At 40.3% G+C, this 14,279-nt stretch overlaps 1 protein-coding gene across 5 annotated transcripts in view; it reads left to right on the top strand.

Annotated features, from left to right (window-relative positions):
• Positions 1-13,140: 13,140 nt before the first annotated feature.
• Positions 13,141-14,279, top strand: part of CIT (citron rho-interacting serine/threonine kinase) — a 63,920-nt gene continuing 62,781 nt past the window's right edge. The window contains exons 1-2 of one of the 5 annotated variants that reach the window (XM_014894613.2): positions 13,141-13,234; positions 13,422-13,564. In XM_014894613.2, coding sequence (XP_014750099.2) covers positions 13,425-13,564 — 140 coding nt within the window. In that variant the 5' untranslated portion in view covers positions 13,141-13,234; positions 13,422-13,424. The remainder of the gene's footprint in view (positions 13,235-13,421; positions 13,565-14,279) is intronic. The other 4 variants (XM_088176039.1, XM_088176038.1, XM_088176041.1 and 1 more) reach the window with 4 other exon arrangements.

Below are 14,279 nucleotides of genomic sequence, written 5' to 3'. Positions count from 1 at the left end.
AGGAAATTCCAGTGAAGGCCAAAAATGAAGGCAGCAACTACCTTCCAAACATTCCATTATTGAATATCCTCACAGAAGAGCCTGTATGGCTCCCATTCCACAGTCTGGCTCATAATCCTTGCTACTCCCTGGGTCAGTTTTGTGCTATTCAGTATAAAATACACACTGTGTCAATTTTACTCCAGTTATTCAACTCCAAAGGAGTAACCTATATACAACTAGCTGAAATATTTATGGGTATGCCCTTCAAGTGTTTTTGTTTGTTGAGTGTTGCAGAACTTACTCAGTGGGAAAAAGGAGATGCTTGCACATAACATGATATGTCTGCAGAGCTCAGGAAATATTGTCTCACTTTTCAAAGCACACCAACAGCCCTGTCCAGTGCAGCAGCCTCCTGGGAACTTGCTGTGGGCATGAAATGTAAGAGCTTACTGTGATTTTTAGTGTGTCTGCACATGTGTCACCCTTGGCTGCTTCTCTTCCTCTCCTGATGACTTATCAGCTCAATAAGGTGTAGCATGAATAACCTGCAGTGCTATAGCCACCAGAAATTGGAAAATCATTCAGCAGCACAGCCTAAGAGCCACCCTCAGCCAATGGGGGAAAGGCCTGTGGGTCAGGGAGGTGGTTTATGGGAATCATCTCTCAACTGCTACAGAATTAGCACCTAGAGTTGGGAAAAAAATCTGGAATAAAGGAATTTACCTCTATGGGAAAGTACCTCACTCAGCACTTCAAATGTTTTGTTTTAAAAGCTGGAGTTGTATTTACAGAAATGAAAATGGGGTTCCCCTGTGCCAGCCTTTTGTATCTATTATTCTAACATGCTTCTGTTGAGCTTCTCTGGCTTTCTACTACCATGAATTGCTCCTATTTCTGCTACCATTAATTGTATCTATTAGTTGTAAGTCTGTTGAACCCTGCCTTTATCTCAGTTCTTTGAAGAATAAGAGTAGTTTGAGAATGCTACCTAGGCCACTGGTTGTGTTTATAAAACAGAAACATTATGTTCCTCTTTATTTGCAGTCATTGTAAATGGAAAATGCAGCTATTGTTTGTGTTGCTCTGAAATTATGTATCTCTCTTTCAGACACCTGAGGACCCATTACCACCTGAATTTTTGTGTTTGTCTATGAGAGGAAATGCCCTTTATTGTCCTATCTCAGAAACACTATCTCATCAATTGGGAACCCATTTAGAATTCTTTTAATTCAGCAGATCATCAGAATATATATGACACTTCCAGGGAAAATTAAACCATGTGGAAGCAATATAAGACTGGCAGTTATGTGTGATCAACAGTAATAGTCCAGCATCTTGAGAGAAAATAATGAATTTTAATTCAGAAGCCTATCAACATTTAACAAAGCTGAATTTTGTATTTTTAGCCCATTACAAAAATACCAGTATTTGGAAATCGGTTTTGTATTGTTTTGTGTGCATTTTGTTGTTGTTGCTTTGTTGGTTTTGTTTGTGGTTTTTTGTAATTTTTTGGTGGAGATAAGGGGGAAGGGTGAAAAGACAGACAGCTGCAAGGACTTGCAGCACATTCTAATTCTTTATTTTGTTTGACCTGATTTAACAAGCTTCCTCTGTTGAAATATCATCATCTATGTCGGGAATTATGTCAGGAAGCACAATATGTGCAGTGTGGGTGAGTGAGCTTGCAAAAACTGTCAATGAAGATCAATTATAGGAATTTTTGAATTACACATTAGATAAGAAGCAGATGACTTCTTTTCCCTTGCAACTGCGCTGTTAACTATTTTTGTCTAAATTAAAATACAGCCACAGAGGCAGTGAAAATCTGTCACTGAGCGTCACAAGCTGCCCAGGCTTATTGATCATTTTCTTCTTTACGACTGAGGTCCTGCAGAGCCATGGTTTTGGCACGGAGCTCCGTGCAGATGAAGCCAGAGAGCAGCAATCCTCTAACAACCCACGATTTATATGCAGCTTGGGCAGAAATGGCCCTTTCCAAATGACTTGGTAGGCATGAAAAGAAAAATGCTATTTAGGAGTTGCCATTTTCTGATGTGTTGGTACTGCTGAATGAGGCAGTGGGGGCTGTGTGTCCTTCTCTCACACCACAGCTGGGCAGGCAATGACAGAGGGAAATGGCTTTGCCCTGCACCTTCGCAGTTCATAAAGACCTTGGATCAGCCTGTTTATTGGATATTTCTGAATGTGGAACAGCATTTTTTGCCCCAAGAGGCTACATATAAGGGGGGAAGAGTTTTGCAGACTCTACACAGCTGTTGAACACCACTGCCAGCATTTCCTGGCTGTGCCTCTGGCTCAGTTCGGAGCTGAATTCCAGAAAACAAGTAGGATTTAAAGAACTCTTTCCAAGAGAGAAGTAGCAGCTCTTATTCTCAGAACTAGATGATACATCATCTTTTGAGACTAGGATACTGAAAGGCACCAGAATGAAAGCCAGGGGAACATAGAGAGGACAGAGGTGCAACAAACTATGCAGCCTGTGTGCAAATGTCTTTTATTCCAGCATCTTTTATTCTAAATAATCCTTATTTTGTAGTATCTGTTAATGGAGGAATAGGTTGATGAAGAACCCAAACTCCTCCGCTGGTTTAAATGCTGTCTTCTGGAGGATCTTAAGTGGTAGCTGGTTGTTAACAAATAGCAATTACTTTAAGATAGATTTTTTAAAGTTATTCTTGTTTTTTGTCATTTTGAGGTTGGCTATTAGGCTTTTTTTGATAGGTCTTTGATATGAAAAGCTGACTACTTTCTGCTTCATGCTTAAAAGGTTTAAAATGTGAGGTGCACCAAGTCTGCACCTCCTCCCTCATTTCGAAGGGACTAATTGCTATTAATTGTTCCCATCCACTGGTACAATTAATTAACGCTGCATCTGATCCATTTCAGATTTCAGAGAAGCAATTCATGAGATCCATTGCTCTGAGGAAAGCTGCAGAGTGAAGTGGTGAGAGGAGCAGAAAGAAAAAAAATATTCTACCTTAGTACCTAGGTAATTAGTTCAATTATAAAGGAATTTGAAATAGTAGCATAAACCCACCTTTTACTAAAAAGTTATTTTCAAAAGGAAAGTCGACCTGCAGTACTTTAAAATAACAGGGGGAAAAAGCCTGTTTTTATTCAGGAAATGTTTATTCCACAGAAACTCTTTCACATGGAGTTTCCATTCCTCTTTAAAGATTTGTATTTTTGTATCCAGCCTTTGGCTAAAAATGGCAAAATGCAATTCCTTGGCAGACCATGAGCATTGCACCATTGCAACAACTTCCCACCTTCCCAAAATGTTGGTTTTGCTTTTTTTTTTTTTGAGAAAGAATATACTGGGTTTGGAGCCTTTTCATTCCAGGTAGTAAAGGAAATTTAAAAGTGTGAGAAAACAATGTAAGCCAGGCCAATCACCATGAGAAATGCTAAAGAGCACTCCAAAAAAAGCAATTTGGCCATGCAGTGACCTCCAAAGCAGCCAGAAATTGTCATTCACTTCCTTTATGAACCTTAAATTACTTCACTGTTTGTCACTGTTATTTCTCAATCACTTATTCATCACAATTCTTAACATGGAAAAGCTGTTTAAAAATGAGAATCCCACAATAGTCACTGTAAAATATCTCTTGGCCTCCAAGCAAACATTATAGAACTAATTCTAGAAGACTTAAATAAAGTAACATGTAGGCTGTCATTGCCGAGTTCTTTGGGACAGGAATGAACACACCCACTCAGAGCAAGAACATCTAAAATCCACAAGGTACCAAAATCGTGATTCCAGATTAAAAGATAGGCAGGCAATCAAATCTAAATTTCTTTTAGTCTTACCTGGAAGAGCCCTTTGACATTAAAACTGTCATTGCCTCATCTGCTGCTTTTATTTATACTCTGCACAAAGTGCTACTATTGTTCTTTTTTACCCTGTTCACACTGCCCACCATGCTATAGGGCTGCAGAGCACGGATTATTGGTTACTGGAATTTTTGGAATAAATCTGCAAAGGAAAAAGACAGAGTTTCTTTCAAGTTCAGTTACATAAAGAATCCAAGTCTACCTCTGTATCTTAAATCGTCAGAGTTAGTAAAGACTGGGTTTGTTTTCTTTTAAAAAGCCAGCATAATTCTAATATTTTGTTTAATCTATTTTCATACTTAATTTTGATACTTCAGTCTGATGGGATTTGTTTTTGTAACAAAATATCTGGGCACTGATGCCCAATCCCACAAACAAGCAAATTATTGCTATAGTTGAGGAGAAGATGTCTTTTCTGTGGATTTGTTGATCTAAAGCAAAGCAAAGAGTCCTGCTGTGAACATCTAGAATTCATTCATCCTAGGACCAACATATGATGAAATTTTAATAAGTTTTAATTGCACTCTCAGAAGAATTTTGTCTCTTCACTATAAAGGTATTGCTGGTCTTTTTTTCTTTTGGAATCTAAGTAAAATAGAACCGGATATGGCCGTTTTTTACATGACTATTCTATGTAAATTCCAGAGTAATGGAGTGTTATGTTAGATGCAGTTGCCATCTGATAAGCAGCACCTGTCCTGCCTGTCCTGCTCTAGGTTTTATCTTGTAAACTAGAGTTGCCTTTCCTTTCCCATCAATGAAAACATGCAAGTGGTTCTTTAGGACAAAAAACCAAATCATTTTTTATAATGGCTCAGATACTTTATCAGTTTTGCTTTAATTATGCTCCTGTCACCTGTTGCTGTGCAACATGTAATTCCCGTTAAGTCATGACAAATGCAGTTTTCAGCAGCCCCAGGAGATGTTAATGTGAACACATCAATATTCATGTGTCTTGACAGATCGTGAGGTTTAATAAATTGCCTTCTATAAAATAATTTTTGTGGAATCAGGGGTGTTCCTGTGATAGCACAAAGGAAGCCTGAAGCTGAGATATATGAAATATCATTTGCTTTTCAGTGCATCTACAAGTTAATAAATTATTTCTCTGGAAAGTAATGAGGGATTTGTTTTAGGCTAAATATAAAAAAAATGAAGAAGACAATTAGGATTAAAAAAAGCACTTCACTTTCATGTGGTTAAATGCTCAGTTTGCACATAAAGAAAGACTCTTAGTGACCCAATTCTGTTACTATTTCATTTTGGTCACACCAGAAATTTATCATGATTATGTTTTGGCTTACAGGGAAATTCAACATATGGCTGTGTGTTAGGAGAGTGTGGTCAGAACTGAGCAGTGTGTGCTGGAATGAGGAACCCTCAGAACTGGGATTTGGTCTGAAGAGCATCATCACATATGTCTGTTTGCATTTTTATGAACAAATCAAAAGATAGATGACAACTATGTATCTAATGGTAAGGCCCTGTGTTTTAAAAACTGGTTTAATGGATTTTAGTAAATATAAAGAAAATAGAAGCAATACATAAAAAACCCCACTGAACATTAGCAATTGCATAATACAATTATTAGCATATTGCTATTACAAACAAAAAAGGCCTTTAATATTTTAGTCCAAATAACCTTGAAGAATATTATCTCTGTGCCTACCTTCTAGTGAAAATCTATGGAAGAAACACCAAACAGCCTTTCAGGTCTTTTAAAGTTTCATTTCCTTTTTGCTTATCCCAGGAGGATGACAGCAAAGTGGTCTTTTTCCAAAAATTCTCAGGAGGAAATTAAAAATACTGCAGAAGGAAAGACAATGTAATTGTTTTCCTGGTTATTATTTCTCTTTGCCTTCGTATCTTTGATAAGGAATTTCCTCTTCCATAACTCTTCTTCCCAAATCTGTGTTGTGCAAATATTCCTATCCCCTGTAGTGTGCATGACTATTACGTCAGGTCAGATACTTTGTGATAGTTTGGGAAAAGAAAGTGAAACAAAATGTGCCGAGAATCCAAGGATTATTTAGGTCCCATTAAGCAGTGGTGAGAGTTACAATTAGCAAGGGTTTATGAGAGCATTGGAGTCAGTCAAGGTAAACCCTTTATTTTGAAACAGGAAGTGGTCACCCAGGTATGATCAGGGCTAGGGCTGAAGAAAGAGCTTGGTTTATTATAAGCTCATTTAAATATTGAGTTAGAGGAAGGGACAGAGCTGATAAAGGAGAATTATTTTTTTTTGTTTTGTTTTCATACAGAATTCTAGATTGGCATATAGATTAGCTGTGGTAAAGAACATGTGCTGAAGAACATGATTTATTTCTGGGGTCCACATCCTCTGGAAGCCTTGCCTGCAGACTCACCTGCATGAGTAGCATTACACTTTGGGAAGAACAGAGTTGGAAAGATTTGCAAGGTAGGACAAAAAACCAGGTTTTTGGTCATACTTGGATCTTAGCATTCTGATAGCACAAGCATTGTTTATTGGTTTCTAAGCATATATAAATTCATTAGCACCTTGGGCACAGCCACGAGTGTCTCAGTGCTCCACAAATGAAGATATTTCTGAGTAATGCTGCTGTAAACACAGAAGTTCACAGCCAGATGGTGTTGGGGGGGACTTGGCAGCTCTCTGCCCATTAAAACATGGTGAGGTTAGTGAGGATGAGGATCTGAGCACCAGGTTCTTGGCAAAAAGCTGGTGTACCTGCCTTGCCTGGTCTTTAGACTTGGTATCTTAGACCTCAGGCAAGCCTGAAGGGTGTTCCTGTGACAAGCAATCCTGGGAACACAGTCACCTTGGAGCACAGTGCAACAGCAGGAGGGAGGAGAATGTGGGCCAAGGAAATAAAGGGAAACCCCTACTCTTATAATAAAATAATGTCAAACAGATGGTAACCAATTCAATGCATGGTGAGATGTCAAAACATGTTGAGCACCATATTGGGACCTGCTTAGGGAAAATCACAGCTATTCATTCTGTTACACTTTTGAACCACCTATTAATTTAATAGTAGGAATAAGTTCTTGCTTTCTACAGTTGCAGGTCTGCAGCTGCTCCTTCCATTAAGTGAGGCTGTACCCAAGAGCAGCTGTCAAGTTCAAGGAGTGAAATTTAGCTGTTACAAAGGACTGATGCACTATGATTTCTCTTGATAAAAATATCAGAGGTAGGATGAAATCCTACTTTCACTTGAAGACTCCAGATCATCAATTTAAAGTAAAAGAAAAGATGTGTTCTTCTGAACAGGTATGTATTTTTTCACCCAAGCCATCAGAAATGGATACTGAGGTGTTAGCACTGAAACTGCAGAGTTCTTCTCTCTCCTCTCCTCCCCTCTTCTGCCACTTCAGTTGTTTTCTTACCATTTGAAAACAGTTCTGGTGCAACTGCATTTTTGTGCTACTATTTCATTTTGCTGGTAGACATTCTGTTTACATAAGTCTGTTACAGAGCAAAGCAGGAAAAAATCCCCAGTACATGATCTTGTATCACATGGCTGCTTCTAGCAAAATATGTATTTCAAGGCCTTCTTAAAGGGAACTAATCTAACTTGTGTCTTCACCTAAATGATGAGGAAAACTGTATCTGTCCCAAAGGCTTTTAAGAGCCAGCTTCTTTGCTTGAAAACACTCAAAAAATCTTTATTTGGAAAAACTAAATTATAAACCTGTAAACCAGTAAACTGATGCTATTGCTGAACCTGTTGGGCAGCTGAGAAAGACCCGTGGGCCAGCAAAGGAGCTCAACTGGCTGGTTACATTTGGGATATTGTGTGGACACCCAGAGCCAGTGTTCATGCTCTGAAGGGAAAGGGCAGCATTAATGTACATGAGATGAGACCTTTAATGACCCATCTCCTCTCCCAGTTGTGGGTCAGCTGTTCCACACCACCCTGCAGAGAAGACGGGAGGAGAATCAGCCACACCTTGTGATTGGAACACAATACAGAACTGACCTCTTCAGAAAAACCCAGGTCTTCTGCTTCCCCCATTTTCTAAATCCCAACTGATGTGCAGATGTGGTGATATCCCCAGTGGAATTAGAAGCAGTGTCGATATTTACCAGTAACTCTGGCACTTAAAATGGAGGGGGTTAATGATATTTGCTGAGGAGACAGACTGGAGAAAGGGAAAGACACAGGAGCCTGAAGTTCTTAGTTTGGATGGCAGACAGTGAGACTTGTTTAAAACCTAGGGTAGAGCCCCTTTAGACATGGTAGAGCTCCAATATCAGGGCAGGATGCAGTATTTTACTAAAATGCACTACCATGGCAATTGCCCAGTTCATGCACAGGAAGCTCTTTCCTGCATTTCTGTTTAAGAGCTGATCCCTCCTGGGCAATGCGGATGTGGATGAGACACGGCCAATGACAGTGTCCTGAGTGGAGGCCAAAACCAAACTGGCACTGCAGGTAGTGGACAATAAATTAGATTTTAAAAACTCCTTCAGGCTTTGTAACTTGAAATGAACCTGGCTATGTAAGTTTGAGACAAGAAATACACCACAAATATGTCAGTCTTCCAGGGGTGGACTGGGGGAGGTGAAAGAAAGCACAAGTATGTAAAGTCATTTGTATAAAGTCAAATGTAATAAATCCATTAGTGCATTACTTGATCAACTAGATGCCAAAACAGTATTAGTATCATTAAACTGAATGTTAGAGAGCAAACTATCTTATTTTATGTCACTCATAGAGACATGATTATTTTTAAGGACCACGCCACCGAGGTTTGTCACTAGATTACATCTAGGGGCTGTGTTTTGCACCCCTGTGATGTCTGCAGGTCACATCAGTGCTCCCTGCTGATGTCCTCCATGGACATGTCCGCACGGATCCATCGGATCCATCCTCACACAAGGTCATCCTGCATCCCACGGAACGTTCTGATGGATGCTCTCTGACAGAGGGGGTGCCGAGCTGGAAGCCTTGCACCAGTGCTTCTCTTGAAAGTTAATCACCCTGTATCTGAATAAAACGGCCATACAAAAAGGGCCATAAAGGTCAGGCAAGCATTTTACAGAAGGAAATTTAAAGCTTCTGAGAACCTTTCCACTTCCCCTCTGGCTGCCCTACCTGGCAGCAGCTGCTGCCAACTATGACGTCTAGGGTAGGGTTGAGCCAGCTGCTCTCAGAACTACAGGGATGAGTCATTTTTCCCTTTTAAGACTTGGCAAAGGTAAACAAACAAAACAAGAAAAAAGACGTGAAATACACGTTACAAGCGCGAGCAAACCCGTGAGGGCAGAGAGGCACCAGCAGTGTCCGAAGGCTCTCCTGTGCTCCCTCCGGAGCTGGGGACGCCCGTGCCACCGCAGTCCCCTCAGAGTCCCCTCAGAGTCCCCTCAGAGTTCCCTCAGAGTCCCCTCAGAGCTCGGGGCCGCTCCCGCCCTCACGGGGCCGCCGCCACACCCGGGCAGGGCTTCCGGCCCTGCTGGCCTCTGATTGGCCTGCGCCGCGATACCGGAAGTGATGTCAGGATCTCCACGCCCACCGCGCCGTTCAAACGCTGGCGGCGGTAAAACTTGGGGAGACCCGGGGGCGGCTCTGAGGGAGGCTCGGGACCGCGGGAACGGGGCTTGGGATGGGCCGGCTCTGAGGGGGACTCGGGTCCGCCTGCTGCAAGCTCCAGAGTTTGGGGGGGTTCCGCGTCCTCCCAGCGAGGTGCTGGGGTCGCCGTCCCTGGAGGTGTTTAAGGAAAGACTGACTGGCCGAGGCGCTGAGTGCCGCGGGGAAGTTGGCGCGGTGGAGTTCGCTCACAGGTTGGACTCGATGGTCTCATAATTGTTTCTGTGCTTCTCCCCTTTTGAATCGCCGGGACGCTCCAGGCGCGTTTAAACTTATACATTTTGTCCCCGAGGAAACGTAGATGTTACTTAAATTACATCCCCTCATCCGTATTTTTTACTTCGAGTCAGCCAGTGAAGTACTTCCTGAATGTCCCTGTTGCCTTTTCCAGGTGATCGTTTATACGAGATAAGCTGTAAAGATGTTGAAATTTAAATGTGGAGCCCGAAATCCAATCGAGGCAGAGCCAGTGGAGCCCATCACCAGCCGAGTTTCTCGGCTAAATCTGCTCTTTCAGGTGAAGAACATCTGGCCTGGGAGTTGATCTCGGTTTTATCCTTGTCCATTCCCAATATCTCAAAATACAGCTTTGTTTGTTTGGATGCTGAAACCATACCTGTGTCATTCTTTAGGGTAAAAGAAAGGGATAATTAGGTGAAGTTCAAAGTGTATCTGGTTTGCACAAAATTCAGTGGATAGTAATTGGTCTTATGTTTTGTGCATCTGTTGATGTTTCAGCCTGATGGATTTTTCCACATAAAGATGGAGCATTGCTTTCTGTGCCTTGTAATCTTCAGTTTTTTTAATGAATGAAGGAACTGTGGGTTTGTCCCAAGAATTTACCTAAGGGGCTGCTTTTTCATCATCTGAGGTCCAACAGATTTTCCTTCTAGAGCTACTGTTGATGCTAATTTCTTAAATTGTTTGTACCATGAAAAAAACCTGCATGTTGCAATGCCAAGGAAAAGGCCAGTCGCATCAGAGTCATCAGGAGGATATACATTGTTAAAATTTGAATCTCAGCTTTCTTGAAACTGTTAGTTTAGTTGCTTGAAACTTTAAAGGATTGCTTTGTCTAAAAGAAAAGTACCTGTAACAGCTATTACAGATAGACAGAGTGAGTTGATATATTTACCTCACACTTCTGTATCATTTGCCTAATTTCTGAGGTAGTGATTTTAAAATGGATAATATATAATCTGCTCTATACATCTGTTATTGATTTGAGGCTTTTCATTGTTGTCTGAGACTCCATCTGCTGTTGCTGCTTTTTTTTTCCAGGGGAAGCCACTCTTTGTGACTCAACAGCAGATGTCTCCTCTCTCCCGGGAAGGCATCCTTGATTCATTATTTGTTCTTTTTGAAGAATGCAGAAACCCTGCTTTAATGAAAATTAAACATGTTGGCAACTTTGTCAAGAAGTGTAAGTTTGTTTAGACTAATTTTCAGGTGTCACTTTATAAAACAGTTCTTAAGGATCTGTATGTTAGAGTAATGCTTTAGTTGCTTTGATTGTAACCCAGGACTTTGAGCATCTGATTTTTTGTTGGCAGACTCAACTCTGCAAAGGGGATCCTGGCAATCTCAGTAAGGATTTGTTCAGGTCTGAGAAAATCAAATGCAAGTGGCTTTTGAAGTGCTGTGACTCAAATGTGCCTCCTTCTTAGTCTGTACTGTATTTATATCTGAGGAGGTGCTTTCTTGGAAAGTGAGTACTGGCTACAGCGAAGCTCTGAGTGTGCACCACAGAAGGATGTCAGAGAGCAGGATAATGACTGTGAGAAAAAAAGATTTGAGAGAGAAACTTGATAATCTCTGGCTCTTTTCACCTTTTGGATTTCTTGTGTTACCCAAGTTTTGCTTGTGTAACTTGTAAAGAGTATTTCTGTGCTTCAGAAATACAGCTCCTGAAGGAGTAAATATTTTATTGATAATGTGCTTGGATTCCTTTTGGGGAAGAACAAAGAATTTCCATCCATTTTCCATAGCAGAAAGACATTTGATTTCAAGTAACGTGTTGTGCCCCCTGTTATAGTTCCACCCAATGGTTTGTAGATATTATTAGCAGACAGTAATTTTCTGCTAGTTTGAAGAATTTTTAGAACAATCTCTCGTGAGTGACTGATTATCACAGTGCATGCTAGCTGGAGCTAGTCAGTGGAAACCTTGAGCTGAATATCTTCAATAAATGCCTGTGGTTGGTTGTTAGACAATGGACTGGTGCCTCCCTCAGGCAGAGGAGCAAACCCTGCCCCTGGACTAGAGCTTGCTGGGTTCAAAGCCCTCATGTTTAGAGAATATACTTTTATTGATAAAGGATGGCTGGAAAGAAATTAAAAACCAAAGAGGTTCTCAGCCTCTGATGTTATGAATGGGACAGAATTATGGTTGCTATGGGAACTGTCTTAGCATTTCCTGATCCTTTTGTATGTACCATATTTCAGACTTAACTCTGCATTGATACAGTCTTTTTCTAGTTCTGATGCATGCTGTTATTTTTAAGAAGCATATTCTGGAAAGATTTAACATTTCTTGAGAATCTGGAACTAAATGTTGAGATTTTTTTGGTTTTGGATTGCTGGGGCTTTTAAAAATTTTATTCCCTAGTTTTGATGCTGTCTCTTTTTTATAAAATGCCAGTTGCCAAATGTAAAAATAAGTATTTTATTTTTATAGATGCAGAGGCTATTGCTGAACTAAAGGAACTGCAACCCAGTGTGAAGGACTTTGAAGTAAAGAGTGTGGTTGGCTGTGGTCACTTTGCAGATGTCAAAGTAGTGAGAGAGAAAGTCACTGGTGATGTCTATGCCATGAAGGTGATGAGCAAGGAGTCCTTGCTGGCACAGGAGCACGTATGTATATTTTTCTGTTATGAGAGCAGGAGGATAAATTGCAATTTGTTGAAGACTTCCTTTCTGTCACTATTATTAGAACTGAGTTAAAAATATATCTTGAGAAAGTTCATCCTACATTTCAGTGAAGCAATAAATTTGTGTGTACTTTTGCTGTGTTTAAAAGTCATTGTCACAGTCTGTGGGTCTGTTGGGTGAGGTGCCATCCTCTGGTACCAAAACATGGCCCTTGTTGTAAAGAGCTTCCTATCTAATTATAAGAAAGGAAAAACAGATGATGAAAACACTGAATCAGTATTGATCTTGTTGATGATGGTTTGAATTTTCAGACAATCTATTCATTAAGGTTTTTTTATTTTAAAGAGCGAAGTAGAATGTCAAGAGTGGGTGTGAAGGCAAACTGTGGTGACTGGATTTTTATGGAGAGCCTCTTGCTAGCTTGAGAAATGTGTTACTTGGAAACTTAAAAAAGGGATAATGGAGGTTGTTCTCATAGTTTGGTGAGAAACAGAAGTTAATCTTTGCTGACATGAGATGACAAGTAGGACAGATACTCCATGAGAGACCTCATGAATTTGTACAATATTTGCACTAGTTGTTCCTAATCCATGGTGCAGTAAGGTTGCTCCTGATATCCCTCAGCATTGTTTGTGGCTAGCAGAAATGGAGCTCAACCAAAATCACCCTTTCAGGGGCACAGATTGGCAAGAAAGCAAAGTATGGTACTACCCTCACTTGGCACTTGCTCAGGAAACAGCACTTAATAATTTGTATAATTTTTTTGTGATGTGTGCCAAGTTTTTCTAAAACTAGGGGATTCTAATGTATTCTCACTCCCTCTCATGATGTAACTGAACACTTTTTTGGTAGGTGTCATTTTTTGAGGAAGAACGCAGCATATTAGCTCAGAGCACCAGTCCGTGGATTCCACAGTTACAATATGCATTTCAAGACAAGAAAAATCTCTACTTGGTAATGCCTACTCTTTGATTTTCTCCTCTATTGAACACCACTGTTGTTGGTTTATTAAAGAACAATGTGATGGTTGAAATGTGCTCGTTTCCTGTAAATTTTCCTGCACTACATACCAGTGTCCAGTGTCAAACTGGGAACTTGAATGGAATATCTTATATATCTGTTCCTTTAAAACTGTATGTAGGTTATGGAGTATCAGCCTGGAGGGGACTTGCTGTCACTCTTAAACAGATATGAGGAGCAGCTGGATGAGAATATGGTGCAGTTTTACCTTGCAGAGTTGGTTTTGGCCATTCACAGTGTCCATCAGATGGGTTATGTCCACCGGTATGTACATAAAGGTTGCTTTGGGTGCTTCTGTATTCTGTCCTCTTTCAGTATTTTCACATGCTGTGTCAGAAGACAAAATTAGAAATTTAATCAGACTCCCAAGTATAATTGTAGCTCAGGGCATTAACTTTGATGTAAAGTTCAGACCGATATCAAGAAAGGATTGTTACATATATTTTTCCAGAGGCTCAGTAAAAAGAAGCCTTAATGTTACCCTATAAAAAATTTAAATCTTTTCCATGGATTGCTGCTTTTGGCATCAAATACTATGGGAACTGAATGTAATTGTTAAAAACTGTTGTGTGCTGATTGGTGAACAGGGCAGTATAGGATGTTGGAGTTCTTAAATATCAGAGTTTTCTCTTAAGGCTTGGAGACTATTACTCTGTGCATTTTCAAATCATATTGGTATTTAAAAAAATTATTCCATTCTGAGGGTGTGGAAATGCTAGGAAGTATTTTATGTTCCAAGAGTTTGTAGTGGCTGCACTTAGAGCATGGCTGTGGCTTTCTAGTGCAAGGGTTGCTGAATTTGCAAGATATGCAGAATAAATTGTGAAGGAGATTGGGAAGAAAACTACAAAATACCTTACTGTAACTCAGTTACAGTGTGGTCAAGGTGCAGAATCACCTTCTCTTTTCATCTGCTGTCAATAATTATTAACCTTCCATGAAATAAGGGGAACTGTAATACTTCCATATTTGCTTGGCA

This window comes from Sturnus vulgaris, chromosome 19, assembly GCF_052056855.1.
Source record: "Sturnus vulgaris isolate bStuVul1 chromosome 19, bStuVul1.hap1, whole genome shotgun sequence".
In the NCBI taxonomy this organism is placed as follows: Eukaryota; Metazoa; Chordata; class Aves; order Passeriformes; family Sturnidae; genus Sturnus; species Sturnus vulgaris.
The sequence above is the reverse complement of the archived record's forward strand: the minus strand, read 5'-3'. Positions and strand labels throughout refer to the sequence as shown.